At 39.6% G+C, this 24968-nt stretch overlaps 1 protein-coding gene across 6 annotated transcripts in view; it reads left to right on the top strand.

Moving 5' to 3' along the window:
• cadm2b (cell adhesion molecule 2b) overlaps positions 1 to 24968 on the top strand; it is a 150589-nt gene that overhangs the window by 108156 nt on the left and 17465 nt on the right. For 4 of the 6 annotated variants that reach the window (XM_034206994.1, XM_034206993.1, XM_034206998.1 and 1 more), the window contains exons 2-3: positions 565 to 591; positions 16974 to 17123. In XM_034206994.1, the coding sequence (XP_034062885.1) occupies positions 565 to 591; positions 16974 to 17123 (177 nt within the window). The remainder of the gene's footprint in view (positions 1 to 564; positions 592 to 16973; positions 17124 to 24968) is intronic. The other 2 variants (XM_034206996.1, XM_034206999.1) reach the window with 1 other exon arrangement.

Here is a 24968-nt window from a genome sequence, read left to right as displayed (position 1 = left end):
CCATACAGTCTTGATAAATCACCTCTAGTTTTACACAGGACTAAAACGGCAATCTCCTGGTCCAGTTTTGTTAGACCCAACTATACTTAGAGTTTTTTCCAACGTGGACTTTCTATGCTCTTTATATTTCTCCGTTAACAATTCTATGGAATAAATACAAATTGATTTTGTGGGATGATCAAGAGTTGAAGTGCAATACAGTTTGCTGGTAGAGGTAATGCAGAAAATGTGTGTGTAAAGTATTTTCCATTATGTTTTCCAATGACTATCACCACATTATATTGACTCCAAGCTATAGACGCCTATTTTTAGAATTTAAAGGGGGGGGGTATGTATTCATGTATTCTTGTCTCATTTGAGTCTTGTGCTGATGCATTTTATATGTCATGCCATGGTAATGTATGAATCCTGACTATACTAATCCCATTTCCACGCTTATAACATTTCATATTACACTTCATGTTACCATTGGTTGAGCAAATAATTATCATGCTATCAATGTGGATCCTTCATACTGTACTATCTAACCTGCTGTTTCCTTGCTCTACCCCCTCATGCTATCAGTGGCTGGGACAAAAAGCAAAGCGAAAGGTGAGTTATTGCCTCCATTTTCTTGCTACATGATTTATGTTGCACACAGTTCCCAATAAACAATGTTTGGATCGCCCTTTTATCTCCCCCTTGAGCCTGGGAAGCATTAACATACGCTGCTTTTTGGAAAGCTTTTCTGGGCGTTTTTTTAACCTTTATTTATCCAGGAAGGGTCCGATGAACATGCTTGATATTTCTCAGATTCAACCTGCTTCTGCTTCACATATGTATAGATTCACATGTTCTCACCAGGGAGCTGCCTGCCTCACCCAGCCATGCCTTTCCTCTATTTGGCCGCTGTGCAGCTCCACTGGAGCAGCTTGGGGGTTGTCCCTGGTTCAAGGACACCTCAGCGGTAGATGAGGGAGGAGAATATTTCTCATTTGCTTTCCCATCCCACATTTTCCCAGACACACTGTGCAGGCAAACTGAAGACCTTCTGACAAGCCTGCTTTTCATACTTTTTATTTTTCTGCTGCCCTTCAGTACTTAATGCTTTGTCCTGATATTTGGTGGCGTAGGTTTCCGCTTCATTACCATTGAATATTATCTGTTTTTGTATTTTCATTATGCAGTGAGTGGTGAAATCATAGGAAGTTTTTTATTGCCACCCACCATAAAACATTACTTCTACCTTTTGAAAAAAAGAAAGTATCCTGCCAGAGAATATTTGATTCATACACTGTCTCTTTCTTTCATGTTTTATATGAATGTTCTCTTATTGCCCATGTTCTTCCTGGCTGACACTGTAGCATAAATACCAAAGTGTCTGTATGGTTACAGATGCCACTCTTAGTGATCTATAAAACAAATATACATGCTAGCTGCTATGGCTTGTTTCTTCAGATGTGCAGTTTTTAAACTGTTAGAGATTTGAAGAGCCTTCTACAGTAGTCTTTCCTGTTTTATATACTGAATCAAGATTTAGCTTCCTAACAACCCTAACATCATAGACTCTGGCATTTTTTTGGGCAGTGTTGTTGTTTGTTGTTTTTGGAAATGACTTGAACCAAACCTGATTATCGCTGCTAATTTTCATGAATGAACGCAGATGTTTTTTCCTTTATTATCCCCACTTTTTGAAAATGCTGTGTTTTGTAATTACAGGAGTAATTAGGGGGCTAGTTTTTTTAATTAACAGAAGATACACATTCAGCATCCCCACCTCTCGAATCTCGTTCCACATTGAGAAGCCTTTTTCAACAGCACTTTCAGCACTCTAATTACAACTAATAACTTTTATTAATAGCTATGAAGATAATGAATTGAACCACATGTTTCAGTCTTGAATATTGATTATTGGGTTCTGTCAAATTTGCCAGTGCATGCTAATAATTACTTTGTCATAGTGAAATTACTGATCAAAAAGAAATTGAGGAAAAAGATCATCCTAAACTTTAGATGTCATTAAAATGGGAATCATGCCTCTGAGTTTATTTGGTGAGACATTACACATATATTTATTTCCATCTCTGAGGACTCACCTCAGTGTATGAAGCGATGATTTGACAGCTGCCAGTGCAGAGAAAATGTTATTTAATCTATTCAAGTGTAAGCGCTGTAAATGAAGGTAAACTGCTCCATGAGAGAACTTCTCATGGTCATCAAAATGTTTTTCAGATCGAAATAGCAAGGTAACTTGTTATAATGATTTTTCTTTTTTTCTTTTTCAAATGGGAGAATCATGCAGCTACTTTATTAAACCTTAATTGCCAGAGGTACAGTAAAAGATGAAGATGAAATGAAAGAGTTTCATTTTTAGAACTGTGTTATGTAACCATGAAAGTCATGTTCAGGCAGTTTGAATGTAAATCAAACAGCTTTTGTGGATAAGGTCATGATACAGTTGCAAGGAAAAGTATGTGAACCCTTTGGAATTACCTGGATTTCTGCATAAGTTGGTCATAAAATGTGTTCTGATCTTCATCTAAGTCACAACAATAGACAAACACAGTCTGCTTAAACTAATACCACACAAACAATTATATGTTTTCATGTTTTTATTGAACACACCATGTTCACAGTGCAGGGTGGAAAAAGTATGTGAACCCCTAGGCTAAAGACTTCTTCAAGAGCTAATTGGAGTCAGGAGTCAGCCAACCTGGAGTCCAATCAATGAGACGAGATTGGAGGTGTTGGTTAAAGCTGCCCTGCCCTATAAAAAATACACACCACTTTTGAATTTGCTATTCTTAAGAAGCATTGCCAGATGTGAACCATGCTTCGCACCAAAGAGCTCTCAGAAGACCTACGATTAAGAATTGTTGACTTGCATAAAGCTGGAAAGGGTTACAAAAGTATCTCTAAAGCCTTGATGTTCATCAGTCAAATAAGTAAGTAAGACAAAGTGTCTATAAATGGAGAAAGTTCAGCACTGTTGCTACTCTCCCTAGGAGTGGCCGTCCTGTAAAGATGACTGCAAGAGCACAGCGCAGAATGCTCAATGAGGTGAAGACGAATCCTAGAGTGTCAGCTACAGACTTAAAGAAATCTCTGGCACATGCTAACATCTCTGTTGACGAATCTACGATACGTAAAACACTGAACAAGAATGGAGTTCATGGGAGGACACCACGGAGGAAGCCACTGCTGTCCAGAAAAAACATTGCTGCACGTTTGAAGTTTGCAAAAGAGCACCTGGATGTTCCACAGCACTACTGGCAAAATATTCTGTGGACAGATGAAACCAAAGTTGAGTTGTTTGGAAGGAACACACAACGCTATGTGTGGAGAATCCAAAGGGTTCACATACTTTTTATTGCAACTGTACATTTAAAGAGGATAGGGCAATGATTTTCAGTGTGATAACGGTTAAATTAAAACATATTTTTGACCACATTATTCATTGGGCTTTCTGGAGATGGAACATGAATGCATATTTCTCACTGAACAGTTTGTAATATTTAAAATGGTAATCTATACTTGTGGTTATTGCAAAACATATGCTGAATAATTCACAATCAAGCTTATGTTTCACTGAATTCCCTTCCATTAAAAGCATTTATCAGTCTGTTAGCATTTTCTAGAGTTGGGTTGATCACTATTATGAGCAGGGCTGTCCCTGGCCAACATGAGGCCCCACGCAAAGTTATATGATGAGGCCCTCTGTTTCGCGAGCGGTGACGGTGGGGAGGGATGTGCTAGTGGAGCCTTGTAGCGGCGAAACAGTGCCACGCCACACTAATTGCGCCGCATAAGCACATAGGTGCGCCGCATTTTCGGCTCAGTTGAGGCACCCTCCTCAAGATGAGGCCCCCTCCGCAAGGTGAGGCCCCCTCCGCAAGGTGAGGCCCCATGCAGTCTGCACGATCGGCCTGTAGGGAGGGACGGCCCTGATTATGAGCATTTCTTGCTGAAGTTGTCTTAGTGTTGCCATTTTTTGTAACCGTGTAGACTTTATGCTTATTAGTATGTTTGCAAGCACCAGGATTTGACAAAACAACATAATCCCAAAGTTTATTTAAGGGCACATCACATGCTCAGTCGGATAAGTAACACCAGTTGAACGTGTAATTTCCTGTTCCACCTGGAGATAGAACTGACCCACTTTCTAAAGCTGATGTATTGCCACTTTCGTGTTCCTGCACAGCGGGAAAAAAGAAAGCAGTGCTAAGAGTTTCTCCCAGCAAGGATATTTATTGCCAGTCCTGTGTATTGTCCACACATTGCCTTCCCCCACTGTGGCAAATCACAGGGGAGGATGGCACTCAGTACCACCTCTGAGTCAGGGGAGGTTCACGTTTGCTCAGGTGTTACTCAGTAACAGGCACCAAATGTCCTTTTTGATACAGGGTAAAGCTGACAGACAACTTACTCCATCTTGGTTATTTCCTCTCTAGCAGGCTTCATCGGGCTCCGTAACAGCTCAATCAACTGACTGCATCATTTAAGATCACACCATTGGTACCGAATATGAATACAATGCAGAGCTGCCACTCAGTTGTCATGGGTTGGGTCTTCCCAACATGTGCATCGTGTCCATCTGCTGTCCACTGCTCTTGTTTACAGCTGATAGAAGCATTGAGGAAAACAAATATATTCCCAGTGCAGATAAAGGATGCATGCAGCCGGATGTGTCTTGATAAGATTAAACAAAAACCCATTTAATGCAAGAAAGATTCAATATTAGATTTGAGAAAAACCCACGAGAGCCACCAGGAAAGAAACCATCAGTTGAGGCAGAAACTTCAGCTGGATTCCGTCTGCAATTTAAGAATATTCACGAACGACACATATTGTCTCCACCAGTCTCTTTTGCAGTCGCATTTGTTCTTTAATGCCTGATGCAAATGGGTGCGAAAGAGAGTGACGTGGAGTACATTTCTAATCTGGACAAAAGTAATCACAGCCTTTGCTTTTACCATAATTACATATGGATTTTCTATGAATGAATGAATTGTATTATTGGAAGGCCCTGTATTCTAAGATTTGAAATGTTCCCTGATGATTTTAAATTGTGACATTATCTGAAGCTGACTGAGTTGGAACCAGTAGTTGCTCAGTTTCATGGATCACTTTGGACAGGTCATTTAAAGATTAGCTGCAGTAAATGGATCAGATCTAGATTTAGTGCTAATTAGCCACTGCCCTTAAATAGTTGCTTAAATCTCTGTAATCAACTTGGCTGATAGCTTTTAAAATACCCCCAGCTTATTGAGTGCCTCAGATCAGCAGGTCTGCCATGAACATAAGAAGAATTTGTGTTGGTGTTGAACCAACAGGGCCTAAATTACACTCAGCGTAAATGATCGTTTTTGGTGACAGATGTGACCTTTCTGTCATTGTAGAAATAAATTACAAGAAATGTGTTTTTGCCCATGTTTCGACTGTTCCGAAAAGGTCACTGAAGGTGAAAACAATCAGATATGAAGGGGTTACTTTACGGGCCAGTTGATGAAAGAATGCAGCCTGTCTTATCTACTCTCATTCACTCTCAAAGCCTTTTCCTTTATCAACACGTACAGCTTAAAGAAGTTAATGAATGTGTCAGAGAGCATATTATATTATTCAAATGGCGCCTTGGTCAGATTCATCATTCTGCATCATCTCTTTATATTATTTTTAATGTGAACGTATGCATGAATATCATTTAATTCCTAAACTTGTAATGTCTGTTTAGAGAGGACATACTATATCTCAAGTTCATACTGTTTTTGTTTTTATCTATAAGAACATGTTTTCATGCTTAAATGTTCAACAAAACACATTCTCATGCTGTCCGGCTGCATCTTTCTGTCCCTTCAATCCCCCCTCTCGAAGACATGTGTGCTCTGATTGGCAAGAAACGTATGACCTTTGCAAAGGTAAATCTTAGGTAAAGGTCAAACTTTAGCTGATATTAAGATAGGGTGTGATATATTCTGAAGAACGTTTGTGATATTGGAAGGGCAGACAAATCTGTATGGCTTGTTAAATCTGATGTTTCTGTCTGAGGCAGCCCACATTATACTGACTGAGTGGTCTAATTCCACCGTTTGTGGGTTGGTACAGTAAGAACAGATACCCAAATGTATGTGCACAGGCCTTGGAAAGTCAGGTAAATGCTTTTAAATCTAGGGTTTTGCATTGACCATGTCATCTTATTTTCTTTTCTTGTTTATTTCAGATAGACACATATTTTGTAATTTTATTCACATCATATCCTCACTTGCCCTGTTCACACATGCTTTACATATTCGATCACATGCCCCAAATAAATTAGTAATTACTTCCAGCTTCTAACAAAGCTGTTGCAATCTCAAACCTATTTAAAATGACGACAGACAGTAACCACAAGAGGGGTTTGCATACATTAATGTTGTGCATACTTGCAATATCTGTTACGATGTGTGAAGCAGGTAGGACCCAAATGCAGATTAACGTGAAAATTCCTTTATTTACATTACATTGCATTTAGCTGACGCTTTTATCCAAAGCGACTTACAATAAGTACATTCGACCAGGAAGACACAACCTTGAAGAAAACAGAATCATATAAGTACATCAGGTTTCATAGAGCCAAACATTTCAAGTGCTACTCAACTGGCTTTAGGTAAGCCAGTCCTTTATTAGTATAAAAGTACTTCGTTAATAGTTCTAACGCTCGAAGTGGAGTCGAAAGAGATGAGTTTTCAGTTTGCGCCGGAAGATGTGCAAGCTATCTGCCGTCCTGATGTCAATGGGGAGCTCATTCCACCATCTTGGAGCCAGGACAGCAAACCCACGTGTTTTCGCCGATGGGAACTTGGGTCCCCCTCGCAGCGAGGGCGCAACGAGTCGTTTGGCTGATGCAGAGCGTAGTGCACGCGCTGGGGTGTACGGTTTAACCATGTCCTGGATGTAGGAAGGGCCAGATCCATTCGCAGCATGGTAAGCAAGTACCAGTGTCTTGAAGTGGATTCTAGCAGTTACCGGAAGCCAGTGAAGCGAGCGGAGGAGCGGAGTGGTGTGGGAGAATTTAGGAAGGTTGAAGACCAGACGAGCCGCTGCATTCTGGATGAGCTGCAGAGGTCGGATGGCACATGCAGGTAGACCAGCCAGGAGGGAGTTGCAGTAGTCTAGGCGTGAGATGACGAGAGCCTGGACCAGAACCTGAGTCGCTTTCTGAGTCAGCTGGGGACGTATCTTCCTGATGTTGTAAAGCGTGTATCTGCAGCAACGGGTTGTAGCAGCGATGTTTGCAATGAAGGACAGGCTGTTATCTAGGATCACACCCAGATTCCTTGCAGTCTGAGTCGGGGAAACAACTGAGGTGCCGATGTTGATTGTCAGGTCAAGAGTTGGACAATCTTTTCCCGGGAGGAAGAGCAGCTCAGTCTTGTCAAGGTTGAGCTTGAGGTGGTGAGCAGACATCCACTGAGAGATGTCAGCTAGACAAGCAGAGATGCGTGCGACGACCTGGGTCTCTGAGCGGGGAAAGGACAGAATTAATTGGGTGTCGTCAGCGTAGCAGTGGTAAGAAAAACCATGCGGGCTAATGACTGATCCGAGCGAGTTTGTGTACAGGGAGAAGAGGAGGGGACCAAGAACAGAGCCCTGAGGGACCCCCGTAGTTAATTGACAAGGGTCGGACTCAGACCCTCTCCAAGTCAAGGCTATACTAACAAAGACAGAACACAACACTCACCGAGGACAAGCCAAACCACAAGACGAACCGACACTGAACACAGGAAGAGAACAGACTAAATACAGGGAGGGGTAATCACAAGACGAGACAAAGCCGGGCAGGGGAGGAGAAACACAAGGGCCACAGGTGAAAACAATCAGACAACTAGACACACCAGGGAAACTAACGACGGGAGGAAAAACACAGGGAAAAGGACCAGACAATATACCAGGAGGAAAACATGACGGGGAGAACAGCAAAACACCCAAACCAAGACATAGAAAACGTGACATAACACAATAATCGTAACAATATCTGGTGGTTTTATTTGGACTCTAGTGAATGGAACATGTTGTTTACATGATATGCTTCAAAGAGTGTTGGTGCACTTCAGTTGCATACAGTATAGAATATTAATGTGCTGAAAAATGCAGTATTGCTATCTGTTTCCACCAGCAGATAAGCTGGAGGCAGAGCTGCCGTTAATAGCAGAAGCTGTTTTTGTTTTGAAAGTAATGACAAGAATTAGACAGTACGAATTCTTGAGAGAAGAGTAAACCATTGTGCGAACTGATTTAATTGAGTTACAATGGAGGATTGTTTGAATTTTTAGTAGTCACTATTAATCTTAGACATTTCACCCCCTTTGAGGGATAAGCTGTATTAGTTTTGGCAAGAGGACCCCATACATAGTATACTAAGCAATAATACCAATACCACTCTGGAGAAGGGTGTGACTGCCAGCCATTATCTGGACAGCTCGAGACAGACACTCTCATGACTGATTATGGGTCTTTTTCTGAGCTACTGCCTCAAGGTTGGGGGTTGAGAACTACTTAGTTGTATTCAATTTGTTATTAAATGTTCACTAGTTCCTGAACATGGACATATTATCCTCAACCCCTATGAATCAGCCAGGTCTCTAGAGTGTGCATTTCTGTGAGAGAGGAAACACAAGTCACAGTAAGTCAAACAAACAGAACAGAACCTGCTATTAACAGGGAGGAACACACTGAGATGATCACGGTTGAATCCAGTCTTGCTCTGTGGCAACAAAAACGTCCAACAGTGAACTATCAATAAAGCCAAATCAAAGTGTAGGGTTTGTTCATTGAACAGCTTTTCATCATTGGGCTTCTGTGAATTGAGCTGTAGAGCAAAGTCCTCCTAGACTTGACCCAACATTTTATTATGAAGTTATATATAATGCCAATATAATGTTCAGCTGGTGATGTATATTGGCCAGAAAAAACATCAATATTAAAACAGCAAACATAAATACAGCATTTCATGCAGTACATACTGTACTAATATATTTTCATTGTATATTTAAAATGTTGAAAATTGTGTACAAACTGTCTTTACAATAGCACACTTTTTTTAGTCATGCATAGTTTGAACTACTTTTACATTTGGAAAATAGAATATCCTAAATTGTGCTGTGAAAACAGGAGAAATTAGGAGTTGCACATTTTGTTTACTGTTTATGAATGTGTATTTGTTCTGATTTAAGCTTGCTTCTGCTTGAATTTTAAGTAAAAACTTGACTGTTTAAAATTGTATTTTCCTCAAACGGAAAGAAACATTTTGACAATGTTCACACCCTTACCTCAATGTTTACCCAGCACCTTTCTACTTTTTTAGATCCCAAGTTGCCAAAAATAAATAGGAATTTATCTGCAGCAGGCAGTTTGATTGAAAAAGATTTGATGTGTTACTTCAGAAAACGTCTGCAGCAATTTGAGGATATAGAAGATAAAAGCATTTTGAAATGTCCTGGTATATTGGTAATACGTTGACATGAGCTAAACTTGGAAGCCACGTATACACGATGTCTCCTTGTTAGTTTCACAGTTCCCTCTGCTTGCCCTCATGTCGCTTGTTTGGAAACAAATGCCAAAAGCTGGAATAATGTGCTTATCAGCAATTATTTCCCTCGACATACCTGCTTTTGGCAGAGTGCCTGTACTGTAGACCTACTCTACCTTACGCTGTTGTGTTTTATTTTGTGTGTAATATTGTTTACTGTTCTAGCAACAGAATTTCAAAATAGTACTTCAAATATTGTTGCTGATGCATTCACTGCTATTTCTGCTAACATAAATCAAGAATTGCTTGCAAAACAAGCAATTAAAACAATTTGAATCTGAAAATGAGCTTCTGTACATTTAGGATTTGAGGGGATGGATGGTGCTGATTTAGCAGTCAGAGCCTGTCTGGCAGGACATTTTGCAGCGTAGGTGTCCTCAGTGAAATCCAGCCATCTTTCATCTTGAGCCTGGACCTTCAGCAGCCAGCAGCCCTGCCTGTGGTGTCAGAGCTGCTCTCTGACTCAAAAGGTCAGAGATAGCTGGGAGCAAGGCCTCGACAAACCATGACAAATTATCAATAAAATCTTGATATGAGATTTAAAAAGAAAGAATGGCTGCCAAAGCGGGTGTCATGGCTCCTTCACTTAGACCTGGCCAAAAGCCTGGCTGGATGTCGAGTTGTTTGCTAAAACTGGAAGAAAGTCATGTCAATGTTATATATACAGTACATGCCAATTCAAATGTTGCCTAAAGTAGGCATTCTTCTTTAGACCATAGAAAGAAAGCATGAAAGTGATAAAAAAAGAAGATGTAATAGTAATAATAAGCTATTTAAAAGATATAAAGTGTACACTCTGTATTACTAAAACAATTTTATTTTGTCAGGATTCCTATGTTGAAGAAAACCTGGCTAAAATGAGGATTTGTCGCCCAACATTCAAACTTTAATTGACGGTAGAAGGTTTTTAAAAAGAAAGTCCACCTTGTTAGAGTTTAAATACAGAAGATTATAGTTTGTTTTTGTACTAACATACAGTAGAGCGCTATCACTAACTTAGTGCTAGAAGGATCCATCCATGATTCTAACTTGTAATTGAATGACAATAAAACTGGCATTAAGTCTTGGTGTACCAAATGTAACTAAAGATGAGAAGGAATGGGTCATGTTTCAATAGAAACATTTAATATTTTAGTTTCACAACAAGCTGGAGTAGGCCTATTACCAAGGAAGACCACTTTTCTTCAGTGTCGCATCTCACATCAAATGTTTCTTAAATTTGAGCAGGATGTCTTCAGTGCTTGAGGAAATAATTGGAAATGTTCAAATAAATGTTTATTTAATAGCACATGGAAAGTCTTAATTATTTTTTAATGATCTCTTGTTAGATTCTTTGAGGAAAATAACGGGTATATACTGTATGTCTTTAGTTAGTAAAGAAGGTTGAATCAAAGTTGGGTTCCTTCAGAAAAGGCTTCACTGGATTGTAAAATATGTGACATTACCATTATTCCTGAAGCAATTTACAGTGGTGTTACAACCTATGTGACCTTTTGAAGAATTTAGTAGGTATAATGTCGGCTGAACTGATCTAGGAGTCATGTGTGAAAGTGTCTATTAGTCCTTGAGGAGAAAGTGACTGAGCCAAGTGAGGATAAGTTATTCCAACACAAGTGAAAGAGGAGTCACACTGGGAATCCAACAGGATATTGAGAGCAAATTGTAAGGCACACTTTTACAAAACTTTTATACTGAGTTGGAACTGAGAGCTGTCTGTATTTGTCTCACTTGGGAGGCGGCAAGCTCCATTATTTCTTGTTCCTTCCACCAAGGAATGCACACCACAAGAGGATTCACGTTTTAATTAAATGGAATATTTATACACTGCAGATGTTCAACTTCCTTTTCTCCCAACATGCTGGCAAATAGGCCACGGCTTAGTAAGCCAATTAATTACAATTTTGTCAACTCATAGTAATTTCAGTGATTAATGACTGTGTTCTCAAGAGTATATTGTCTCCTTAAATACCTTGTGACCATTATTGCATTATTATTACAGTTTTCAGTTTCACAAGATTTACTGTGCACACAAATGAGAAATGTAGTTTGGATAAGATGTAGCATAATTAACAGACAACCATGAAAATAATTACGCATTTGTTACTGTTACTGTTCACACGAGATTCAAGATACTTTTTATCCAGAAAAAGGAACCTTTATGTAGAATAAAGTCATTTTATTTGTAGGTATATCAAAGTCTACTAATTTGTTATTGGGAATAAAACACATTTAATTCATTTGCATTTAAGAACTTTCCTCCATTTATGTTACTATTTAGTTTAAGGAACATAATTAAAATAAAACTCTAGACATGATTTCCATAGGTATTGCTATCAAGTCAACAACGTATCAGCCTTATATGAGACAAATATGTATGTGCATTTATGTTACACAGTAATTTATTAAAATATCACATGTAATAATTGCTTGAATCAATGGAGCCCTATGTGAACGTATTGGCAGCTTTGTCATTGCAATACCAACAAATCAATTTCCAAAGTGAGTTTTCAGTGTAATATGTTTGATTTGTGGGAGACATCTTTTGTCATTTCCCGGCACCCTATGACATTGCCATGACTCATTAGCATGCAGAAGGGAGCTCAGAACCTCCGACATCTTTGTTTGCACTGACGCTGTCGTAGAATCAGGCGCCAGAGGTGAACTTGGTTTGATAAACTGCCTCGAATTAATTTCATATGAATATTAATAATTGTTATTTATCCATAATGAATGGAGGCATTGGCTATTTCTTCAACTACTTTCTGAGTTATTTGTTTTCTTTGTATCCTGCCTGCAGTTTACAGTTTATTCTGCAGTGGTGTGCTTGACTGCTCTCCAGCCATTCATCAAGGCACTGCTTTCCATTATTTGGTGCAGTCAGCTGAAACTGAGAAAGGCTTTTGTGGTGGTATGGCTCATTCTTCCTACTCTCTGTGCTCCTCAACAGAGATGTTCCTTGTATTTTTCACCTTACCCCCTGGATCACTGGTCATTAGAGGAGTCGGTTAAATGATGTATGCAACTTGGTTTTAAGACTGGCTTTCCCAGCATGCCTTTATTTTCCATGGGATCAAAACAGAACCAACAGATTTCTATATCATCATCAATAATAATAAAGCACTCTATTCACATTCATCGGCCAGCTCTCTTAATCCTCCCTTTAAGATTAGTCATAAAGATTTATATCACAGTCAAATTCACATTCATACAATTCCCACCCAGCAACTATGAAAATCAATAACCTAAGTATCGTATTCTTGGCTTCCAATATTGTCAGACTCAGATTCCATCAGGCTACGATCTATGCTGCATTCTGATAACAGCATGAAGAGCGGCTGGTTGAGATGAAAATAAAATAGTTTATCACTAATGCACATACTCAACAACCAGCCATTCTGGACATCTGTATTCATATTTATACTCTACACCTGCTGCACATCCCACGCTAAAATGTGCAGAGATGAAGGGCGGACAATTACATCTAGCCTTTGTTTTAGCGTACAGCTGTGTCTGTGGTTTCCCTTTGTAAATCTAATCAAATCATTAAACATTTGTTTACAATGGAGACGCTATCCTCTCTTCCCAAGTTACATTTCTACCTCATTTCAGCTCTGCAGGTACATATTTGATTCATGAGGCAGTGTCACTTGATTCTGTATGAAAGTTAATGTCACAGTGGAGAGATGTGTCAGCAGCATTCTGACTGTGAAGCACAGCAAACAACTTGACTAATCTCATCTGTGCTGACATTGTGACTGATGATCAGCGAGCTGGTGGCCCACCTGAATGTGCCGGACCATAATCTCCCGGCTCAGGGTGATATTGCCAGTTTCAGCCTTCACTGGAGTGGGCTTTTAGCTTTAGCACTAAGAAGAAGAAAAATACAGCAGCTCTCAGATCTATGTGACCGTCATAAAAAAGAAAAACATTGTGAAAGGGGAAAGCACTGCCAAGGGACCAATTATAGCTTTAAGGCTTAGGCCCGTAAGCAGGCTGATGGTGGAAATGTTTTGATTAAAAGCACCTACAGTACACACAAAAACAAATTGATTAAAAGCTTCGAGTTTAATTGATTTACTTCCATTTATATGCAAAAATAAGTTCATTTTGAGTTCAGGGTTCATCACTTAATGTTTTATTATTTACCTCCCATTCCTCTAAAGCCATAGGGATGCTCAATTGAAAAGAGAAAGAGGCAGAGAAAATACTGATGTGACTTATCACACATATCATTTTTCTTTTACTAAAGCACTTCATACTGTAGGAGAGTTACCAACATGAAAAAAAAAAAAAGCAAATGGTATTCATGTTTCAGAGTGCACCCGCTACTTTCATCAAGATATCTCGGGTTACTCAATCCTCACCTCAACTATTCACAGCCTTGGCATTCTCATGGCAGGTAGGTTGAATGTCTAAAAGCTCTCTGTAAATATGCGCACGCTGTCAAACAGTACCTGGCCTTGATGGAAAATAAGTAGTTCCCTCTTATTCAGTATAATACATTGAGTGCATGAAAGCGATACCGAAATGCCCAGCATTGAAGTCCTTTAATGTGTAGAACTGATATGCTTTGTGTTTTAGAGTTGACAATATGCCCTCCCCAAAGGCATATTGCAAAAGTGCAGGTTTATTCCTCATTACATCACTGCACTTCACTGAGTCGTCTTGGATCATCAGTGGAGCAGACAACCTTCATACCTCCATTATTCCTCAGAGATGTTTGTTCCCTTTCACTGGCAAGCTCTTACAGAAATCACAGCCATGGCTCAACATAATCTACACATTTACTTTGAAGCTTTTATTGTATCTTTCCTGGCCTTAAGTATTTATTGTTTTTGTCGCGGTTAAGCCACCATGTATAGTCTTTATTTTTATATATATATATATATATATATAAGCCAATAGTTTTCTTTTGTAAATAAATTAGACAATCCAAATGTCAATCGGTGTAGAAATGCTCAAATCACACATTTAGCGGCTTTCATTTAATAGGCAGTGCCCGTTATTTAAAAATGCATCTTTCATTTGTGGAGGACATTGTATTGCATCTTAAAAGCAGTTTATAATACATCTCAGGTATGAAAAGTTCAGTATATCTTTCAACAATAGATATGGCAATTGTTAAACACCAAAATGTATAATCCTAAAAGTGCCAAGACAGATGTCAGTCAAACAGTCTGCATGCCCACACATTTTAAAACAATTAAAACGCTTGTGCAGGTGTACAATGTTAATGTAAGATCTTTAAAACATTATTGATACATTTTTAGGTTATTTTTGTATTATTGTTCTAATGTTTTTTTACCTATATCACTCTGTTACTGGAGTAAAGCACCATTACAAATACTTTTTTTGTTATTACAAAAATATGATCTAGTTATTACCTTTAATTATGGCTTTACCCCGTACCAAGATAATACAAATGTATTATCCTCTGATTACAGAATGGTAAGTCAATGTAGCACGTCTTTTAGTAAAAATATGCCACAAGTTAAATTGAATATTGTCAGTGAAATATCCTTCCTTGCCGAACACACCTGAACATATTTATATTTAAGTGAGGTCAGAGTAGAGGGTCAGACAGCACTACTTATGGTTACGTTTCTTTCTGGAATATTGTTTGGTGCTGTACTGTAGAAGTAAGGCCCTCCAATCACCATCTCAAATAAAAATGAAATACAGTCTGTAGTCGGCGCTGGGGATTATGTTTCCACAGAAAGGACAGCATTTGCCACACTCTAGGCTGCTACAGAATGTCAAGACTGGAATTTCATGAATGTATTAAGGGAAGCTCAGTAAGCTGCAGTGCACTGTAACCTGCACTGACACTTCTTTTCAAACGATGCTCAAGACAGGGCCTTGTGACTGATTATGTGAACAGCCTTTATTGGCCTCGCAGGGATAATTACATGGAATTTAAAAAAGCACTTTTTAATGAAATCGTACATACCCTGACCAAAACTTGAAGGATTGTGTAGTATATTCCAACCCATATTCGTGACTCTTTGGATTTGTACCTTTTATTTCTTGCAGTGAGCCGTATACACTGGAGACAGGCTGAAGAGATGGTCGGGTAGATGATATGACAAAAGAGTAGGAAGTTATGCAAGAACTGACAACAACACCTCTGCATAGTTCTCCACATACAATTAATTCCAATCCATTTCCCTTTTTAAAATGACACGCATGGCTGATTTTGCACGACAATTTACTGACCCAGCCAACTGCATTTCAATTATTGTAATGATGACAGGATGAAATGTTTTTTGTTGATGTGATATTGTGTGATTATATGTAATGAGCAGATAAGTAATGTGCACTGTTGGAATAATTTTCCTGGTACTATTTAGAGTTAGACTTACCTTCACCTATAGCTGACAATGGTCTCCATCAGGACAATGAAGGTCAAGGAAGGTCCACAGACCTCTGGCTGGCCCAATCTCCTCTGCTCCACCATTTGAGCTGGACTAATGAGGCAGACAGCTGCTCCCTTAGTTGAAAAGTCCCCGTGGTGAAGTGTACCTGGGAGAGGCAGAGACAATGTCACCTTCATATCAAGGCACATTACAAGAGGAAAACAAAGCAGATCTGTGAAATCAGGAGAACACATGATCAAAGATTAGCCATGGTCAGTGATAATGCAGCGGATTTAGCTTCAAGCATGTACTCAAAAACTCGAACACGGTTGCTAATAACTGCTGTTATCCCTAAAGAGGCCTTTCTAGTCAGCCTCATTTTAAGCCTCACTTGTGTTCGCACAAATAAAGAGTATTGGTTTTAGACATCTGTTTCTGAAGCTTGCCAGAGTTCAATAAAACATAGGCAGGAAACTCTTCTACAATGTAATTAGGGGACTTTGCTGAGGCGACAAGTACAAATGTGGAATAAGAAGGTAAAATCCAGCAAGGCTGGGTGATTAGGCCTCATTTGGATGTCTTCTGCACACTGTGACGAGCGGCTGTTTCAGGGCAAGGCAGTCGCTCGGATCGAAGGCCCACAGTGTCTAGGATTATGTGTCAATTTACCACCCAGCTGCAGCTCTAGACTCTACTGCAGAACATGACTACCTCTAATTAGGCCATGCTACCAATTAGGGCCCTGCAATAAGGCAGCGAGGAAGGCGCTCTGGGAGAGTTAAACCTACCATTGCCTCCATTGTAAAAAAAAAAAAAACCACCATTGTTTTCTAGCACCAACAGCTGTCCAAGGCTGCCATGTCAACCCAGCCTCCATTAAGTTATATTTGGTTCACAGAGATGTAATGAAGACATTCATCTAATTGGGCGTGAGGGTGATGGGAAATTAACATTGAAATATATCAAGTCTGAATGGTACATTCATGTGATTTAGTAAAAAGACAACCAGTCCAACACAGCAATTTATTCACATCATGGTCATGACCTCAGACTCTGTTTTAATGATCCAACAGGTGGACAAGGTCAGTTCCCCATAACTCAGAATGTGACCGTGGTGGAGGGGGGCTCAGCCAACATGACCTGTCGTGTGGATTACAATGATAACACTTCCCTCCAGTGGTCAAACCCTGCACAACAGACCCTATTCTTTGGGGACAAGAAAGGTGAGTAATATTCCTGAGGATAATGGTTGTAATGATAAAATGACGAGATATGATAAAGATGTCTTAACCACACTCCATTACAGCAGAAGTCTTCTTCATTACGTTTTCAAATTTGGAATGAGCGAAATTGTCTCTGCCTGCCTGCGAGCACACAATTTGACTGAATACAGGAAAAAGGCAGGATAATAGGGAAATGCATTACTCATAATGTAGACACAGACTTTTAATGAATGTATGTCTCCATTGATGTCCCAGGGCACACACTAAACAGAAATACGCTGTTTTTTAATTGAACTTTTGTAATCATGCAACACTGACAGTGTTGTCTACAACACAGTAACGCCTGTGGATTGTGAGATGATTTAGCTTAATTAGCAGTTTAGCTGCCCTACATTTGTATTGCTGTTTGGATGTCACTGGAAAAGGACAAAAAGAAGCACACTGTTGCAACCTCGTGAAACAAAGCCCTAGCCAGAATGAATTATAATGTGCTCTCACCAGCCAAACCCAATTTAAAGGTGACAAAAGTCTGGAGATGATACATTGGAATTGGGGTGAAAGGGAGTATAACAGTGGACTGGTCTTGTAAGAGTTGGGTGTGTTCATATTTCAGTGTTTCTCACAGCATATTACCCATTTCCTTTATGCTGTAGCTGCTAATACAATATCATTGGTTCAATGATTGAAGATTAGCTTTTCCTTTGAATGACAATTGATAGGAGAGAGAGACGAACCAACAGAAAGAGACTCACAGTCTGGTTTGAATAAATTCTTTCCCTCTCTCGCAAGTGATTGGATTTAGTAATGAGGTCTAAGGTGTTTTATTAGAAGACATTACTTCAAAATACAATTAAATGAAAGTTAACCAAATCTTAAGAAACTCTTATGTGAATGGCATGTTAAATGTGTCCTAAGCATCTGGATTCAAGCCAAAATCCTTATTATATTTACGTAGAATCGATAAAGCACATATTTGACTTAACACAACCAGTTTTAAAAATCACTCAATTCTATCACAAAAAAACATCTAAAAGATGTAACACATCATTCAAATAACATTGTTTGGTTGTTTCATTTGCCTTCAATAAAGCAATCTATCTTTGCTTTATTCATATTTCTCATCTCCTGTGAATGCAAAGTCATAATATGTACCTTTACCCAGAATGCCGCTGTAATAAGCATTTTAGGGGGGTTTGGAGAGTATGTTAGAGCCACTTCGCCCTTCTTGGACAGCCATTTATATTGCATGATAGATTGTTTTTTCCTCAGCAATATGGATGACAAAAAGAATGTAGTCTACTCAGCAGAGGTTGCCAGGGCTAAGTATTGGAACACTTCCTCTCGATCTCCTTTTAAACAGCCAAATGAAAGGCTTTATTGGCACAGTGAATACGATGCTTGTGAGGCCATCAGGAGAAATGGGAGGTGTGGAACAACACAGGCTTCATGTGGGGAAGAGAGTGGGACACCTGGGAAGAAATCTCTACTCTGCCAAATCACCAGTTAATTGCTTGGCAAAGGGCTGCAACTGTCCTTCTTCCCCCGTTTGTTGTGCCTTCTTGTAGAAGCCAATGAGAAATGTTAGAGTCACACTTGTGCTAGCTCTCAGTCCAACAACTAACGGCAGACTGCTTGAGGTTGAGGCAGGCTGTTTCCTCCCTCTGATGAACATCTGGTCATAGACGGCTGTCAGTGAGTAGATTAGATTAATGTAGCTATGTTGCATTCTCTTGTTCTCAGTGTTTAGATGTTGCTATCTTTTTTTACCTTCCCTGTGCTTGTTGTCTCTGTCTGTTGTCTTTGTTGTCCACCTCTCTGCTTACAACATCCCCATGGGTGTTCATGACAGCATGGCCATATGTTAGCGTTTGATGCACATGCAACTTTCTCTCATTCTCTCCCCACAAAGATAGTTTGTCATTGTGCATGCGTGACCCCAAGGAAATTCAGCCTTACCACTCTAATGTGTGAGTTCAAATGCTCAACATATACTGTACAAGTAATGAGGATAGACATCTGATTTTCTGTCTTAAATTAGACAAAATGCATTGTAAGGCCTTGTTTGAAATCTATTCTCCCTCAAGCTAGGTATTAAAGATAAGGGGCATTTGTCTGGATGGGATTGGAGTATGAATGAATATAGGATGGAAGGAAAAGACTATTAAAATGACCGTTTACAGTAAATTCATTTAAACAGCTGTGAAGTGGAGTAAAGAGAAACATCTGTAGGAAGTTTCATATTATATATTGGGTCTGACAGCTGCTGGGTAAAGTAAGACAAAATCTGATCTTTGCCCTGACAATAATTTGCTCCCTTTGAATTCAGGTCTGACAAATGAGAATATGAAAAAGCCTATTGGAGCCAAGGACAAAAGGGGTTTCGGTGTCTTTCTAGAATTGTAATGACCCTGAATACCTTAAGTCTACTTCAGTGTATCAATAAGAAAAGCAAGCATGTGTATGTTTTGCATCAAACATTATTCATACACAAGTGCCAGTAATGCAAGCTTTAATACCTGATGATTGGTTGTCAGTGCTTTTCAAAGCTGCCCATTATCTGATCTGCCAAAATGGTTTGGTTACATTTCGGCCACTTAAGGTACCTGAGTAATGTTTGGAAAATAGATTGGTAAAATAAGCATTGACAATTGGAAGGGGAGCGAAAATGAACTGCGGTCTCTGATGCCAAAATCTTTCTGGCAAGGACAATGTCCAGCAATGACAATGCGACTCAATTAACCTTTTTTAGTGCATGTTGCAATTAAATTACCATAAGGATCACAATGCTGCACTATTAGTTTGTAAGCCGCTGGGACTAAGTATGTATAACATGATCCCAGCAGTGCGTCCTACAAGTTGTGACCTTTAATTTGTCTACACAGCAATGTCACATCTCATGACAGACGGGGAACTGGGATAAGAGTTGTGGTTGCAGGTGGGAAGGAAATGGTTGGCAGGTAACAGCTTAATGTATCTTTGGTGTGATTATAAATGGTGAAAAGGACCTCTATATCATCCTCTACCAAAAGAGGATCAGTCAAACCTTGTGGTGCTCCAAGAGAGTGTTAACCTTGCTGGATTCCCAAAGCCGATCCATATGGGTTGGACTGTCTTCGCACATTTGTCTAAAAGCTGAACACAGCCCTCCTCTTATATCATGCCAGCTGGCTTCTTGGCACGTTCCACCTGATCCATTATGTATATCTGAGTCTTGGTTGATTGTTTCCACCTCAAAGGCTTCAGACTACAATATGGCAGACCATAATGCAGATTCCTTCAAACTACCACCACAGATCTGAGAAAACAGAGATAGATCACCTTAACAGCCGGGGCAACACATCTTTCATACATTAGACCAATTAGCGTGGACTGTCGAGGAAGCGGCTCTCTGCTGGGCTGCCACATTGAGGAAATCAATTTGGACCATATGTCTTTTGTAGTATATGCCTTTTATATGTTGCCGGTGTTATGAATTATTATTACTGAGCAGGACAAATTAGATCAGAGCTGTCCTTTGCTGTCTTCATTATGAATTACTTCTCTTTTGAGTTCTATGGGAAAATAATAAAACGTATGTTGCAATGCTGCAGAGAATGGTAATGACATCCTGAAGGCATGCAGGATGGGAGCAGATAATTGTGTCGGATACGAATATGATATGGATATGAATAATGCAATTAATGGGAAACTACTGCTGGTTGCATGTCAAAGGCAGATAACAAATTGCTCATTTGAACTACGGTAAGTGTTTGTAGCAGGGATACGGAGCCATATACATACATGCTGTGGCAACTAATACAGCCTTTTTCATCATCTAAATTCAATCTCGCAGAGGTTTATGGTTCATCATTCATGACATTTAATTGGGGCATTCAGCTTGGACCATAAAGGTCACGAAGCAAAATTGATCTTAATTGGCTTGTAGTAATCAAAATGCTGTTATGTGCTAAATGAATGCTCTAATGTGAGCATTAAAACATTCATTAGCTTGAGAGAATGAAAGATAATTACCAAGGACGCAATTACTGCACTGAGCACCAATGAAAACACATTGTAACGTCCATTCTAGTAAACACACAACATTTGATGGTGGGTCTGTTTGAAGCAAGTGGATGTGAGTTCAGTCTCAAGTATCTGTATTTAATTATCTTTTCCGTTCTAAAAATTATTAGTAATATTATATAATATAATATATATTATTACCAATAGTGTTATTGTTGATGTTTATGTATGTGGCATCCAATTTTACATTGGTATTTTATACATATATCTAGAAAGCAAAAAGAACAAGTCATACAGTATACAGTAGACAACAGCTCTAATACAACAAATACATATACGTTTTTTAATGTTCAACACACCATGAAATTGTTTTATTTAATGGATTTACTTGGCCACGCTTTCCCACACTTTCTTCACATACCTTTGGGGAAAAAAACCTTACACAAAAGCAATGCTAAAGGAACATTACACAAGCTGCAAGTTGTATTCTCAAGTAGTTACTTTTCAGTCACTGTTTTTACTGGAAAGAAATGTAAATGGCGTCTCATGGCAACGCCTAATGTCTTTCTTCAGGGAGTAATGGGCTTTTAAGTGTAGTGGGTTACCTCCAGTTTCACTGAAATGTGAATCGACCATTATGGCACAATACACTGGGTTTATTAGCATTAATGTGAAAACCTGCTCTTCAATGTTCTGTGCCACACTGCACTTTCATTTCTAATGTTTATTAAAATAATGAAGAATATGGTGTATTGAAATTACTGTAGAAGGTTGAGACCCACCTGGATGTTTAGCCATTGGTTTGTGCTGTTCATTAATGTGTCTGGTGTATGAGTAGAGCTCATTTGAAACCAACAGGAATATGTTAACCTACTAGTATTACATGTAGAGTGTTCGTATTGTATGAAAAAACGGAGATCAAGGGCAGAAAGATTTCCCACAGTGAACACTCTTATGTCAGGGCTTGAAAAATGGACAGACAAAAATACATTCCGTCTCATGAATTACTACTTAAAGAGGGGACAGAGCACTGCTGCTGGGAGAAATCCTCCTACATTCCTTCCCTTCTTTAAGCGCTGAAAATGAGTCAGTCTGAGTAGCATCTGCTCTGTGGGATCTCTGAGAGGGCGGGCAGTAACAATGGCCCTCTGGAATAAGGCCCTTTCCTTCTCTTAATTGCAGCCACATGTGCGGTGGAAAAGAGCCCCCTGCCTGCACCACTAGCCCCGGAACACATCCAGAATCGCCCACACAGTCACTGAGTGAGCACTGCCAGCAGCAAACACACTCTAATTGCAAAGAGTGGAGCCCCTGGCTGGAGAGCGGGGGGGGGGCGCCAGGACCCTGAGTTCTCGCTGAAGGACAGTTGGTGCTTTCACATTCCAGGACTGGCTCAAAGTGGTTACAGGCCATACAAAATATGTCCAAATGGGGACACTCTGCATTGCGGATGAAACATATTTTGGCTGAACCCGAGAGCCATCAGCTGGTTTCAAAGACGAATGGATACAGTAGATGTAAAATCTCCTTTCTCTATCTGGACTGTCACGAGATACTTCATCGTTTTGGATTAGAAACATTGGTTAACATCTGTCTGCTGCTTAATGGAGTGTGGAAGTGAATGCCATATGATAAGTGCACTTCCAGTTCCTCTGCCTCCAGTTTCATCTGAGGACAGAGCTAACATAGCAACCAAACAGACTGTCAGCTCTTCTTTTACACATTAAAACAGTGCAGTGCAAGTTGTTGAATCCATTGGTTTACATGTTTGAACAGGTTCTTGGATACTTCAAATTCAGAGAACTCATAGCAAAACTGACCTTGGTTGTTAAATCTGAATCTGACAAACTACAGTATTCTTGGGAGACTTCAAACTGGCCTTCCTCTGACATGAGGGGTAGTGCAAAGGGATGTCAGAAAAACAAGGCAAACATTACTTTGCATTAAGGGGCCATAGCAACAGTATTCCTTGCCCTGAGGGGGAACCGGTGTCAGTTTGGCTGATATGAGACAGCCTTGGTAAGGCCTCCATCACACGAGATCTACTGCACATTAAGCTGCCATGCTGCAAGGCTGTAGCATACACAAGGTCATGGTGCCGATTTATGCTTTCTCCTAAGCAGTCTGAACAACGCAGGAGCTATCTAGGGTTTGTGGGAGATGAACCTTTTCATCATATTGATTTCCTAAAGCACCTGGAAAAAAGCTTTGTCAGCCGCTGGCATTTGGGTCTGATTGTGACAGATCTGCCCACAAACTGGGCCTCTAGCCTGGATTGGATGCTGGTATATGGTTTCCTGGCCATGTGCTGTTTGAGTAATAGAAAGCACTTGTCTTTGGGTTATTCAAACCTTTGTACAGCTCTTTCTATCAATATGTCATTGATTCACGTGCTGTGTAGTGCCAGTAGCTGTCTAAAAGATGCATCAGTCAAGTCCATCTTTTGTTAAACTGTCTCAGCTACTACCACTGTCTGAATCAGTATTTGAGCTACTGACATTTAGATGTAGCTCTGTTGTCATGGTAATGTGATATTGTTGAGCAGATAGAAAAACAAGGTTGAAGCTCATCTAATAGGCCTACTTCAGAAATGTCACTTTAAATGATCAGTGATCTGTACTATATTTGGTCACTGTTTTGTAGGGGTGTAAAGGATCATAATTAATATGTTATCCATACTGAATGGTTGATGGTTTACTCTGTTTGTTTTCTTTTTTCTTTCGGTGGAATATAACTTTAACCAAAACATGTCTGATTTCCCTCAAGAAATCCTTCTTAAGAAACCGCCAGAACATTTATCGGCATCTCGGAGGTGTTTGAGCTTTGAGGTTACGAAGAAGAATAGTTGGCCTGTTTCTCCTCGTCTTTTCTTTGTGCGATGCAGAGATAAAGAGATACGCAGGGGAAGTACAGTATGTCTTCTTGTCCAAAGCTTTGATCTTCTCAGCCTGCACTTCCATATCTTTTGAGTTCCTGTACGATGTTTGTTTAGACCCCATCACCTTTCCAATGCATCCACCAAAGGCATTGCTGTTTTCCGCCAGAGCCTCTGGGCATTTTCAAGCTCTGTAGTGAGGATGCTTAACTACAAAGAACATCAGGCAGCTTTGTTTCAAAATGCAGTTTTCTACAGTAAGACTAGTTTGCCCCATAGCACATAATAAGCTGCTTCTCTGAAGGCAAAGCTTGTTGTTACATTTTAATTCTGGCTTGAAAATTGTTTTTATTTACTCTTTATAACAAAGGGTCCCTTCAGGGAAACTTCTTAGGGGCATCAAAATCTCCTTTGCCAATTCCTTTTTAGCATGCGTGTGATTAAATGATAATGATCATCAATTGATGTGGTGTAATTGAAGCTTTGCAAATAAAGACATATGTCTGAGTAAATCTAATAATCATTTCCACCAATCTAATTTAGCTGTGTATCACATGGCTGCTGTGCATGTTCATCGCTTAAATCACATACATTGGAACAAAGCAGGTGATTAATGATTTTCATAGAGATTTCTTCTTTATCTGATGTGATTTTACATTGGTTACGTTGATTAAATCCTAATCAACACCCACCACTTCTGCTGCATTTTGACCCGTGTTGTACAATCCAATATAGTTCAAATTGCTACAGATGAAATAAGTGTCCAGGGAGAGAGCTGCTCAGGCCTGGAGGGAGTAAAGATTAAGAATGTGTAATTTATTCAATGAAGAGCACTGTCCTCCCTGCCCTCTGTGGTTGGTTGCATGTAGGAGTACGTGATTCTCAATTTGAAATTATATAGAAGATGACAGATGCGAGATTAGCTTTTTCCAGCTGTGCTGCGTTGTTTTCCCAGCTTTACAGTGTTA

The sequence above is a fragment of the Gymnodraco acuticeps genome, unplaced genomic scaffold, assembly GCF_902827175.1.
Source record: "Gymnodraco acuticeps unplaced genomic scaffold, fGymAcu1.1, whole genome shotgun sequence".
NCBI lineage: Eukaryota > Metazoa > Chordata > Actinopteri > Perciformes > Bathydraconidae > Gymnodraco > Gymnodraco acuticeps.
Note: the sequence above shows the minus strand (reverse complement) of the source record. Positions and strands in the feature narration are given on the sequence as shown.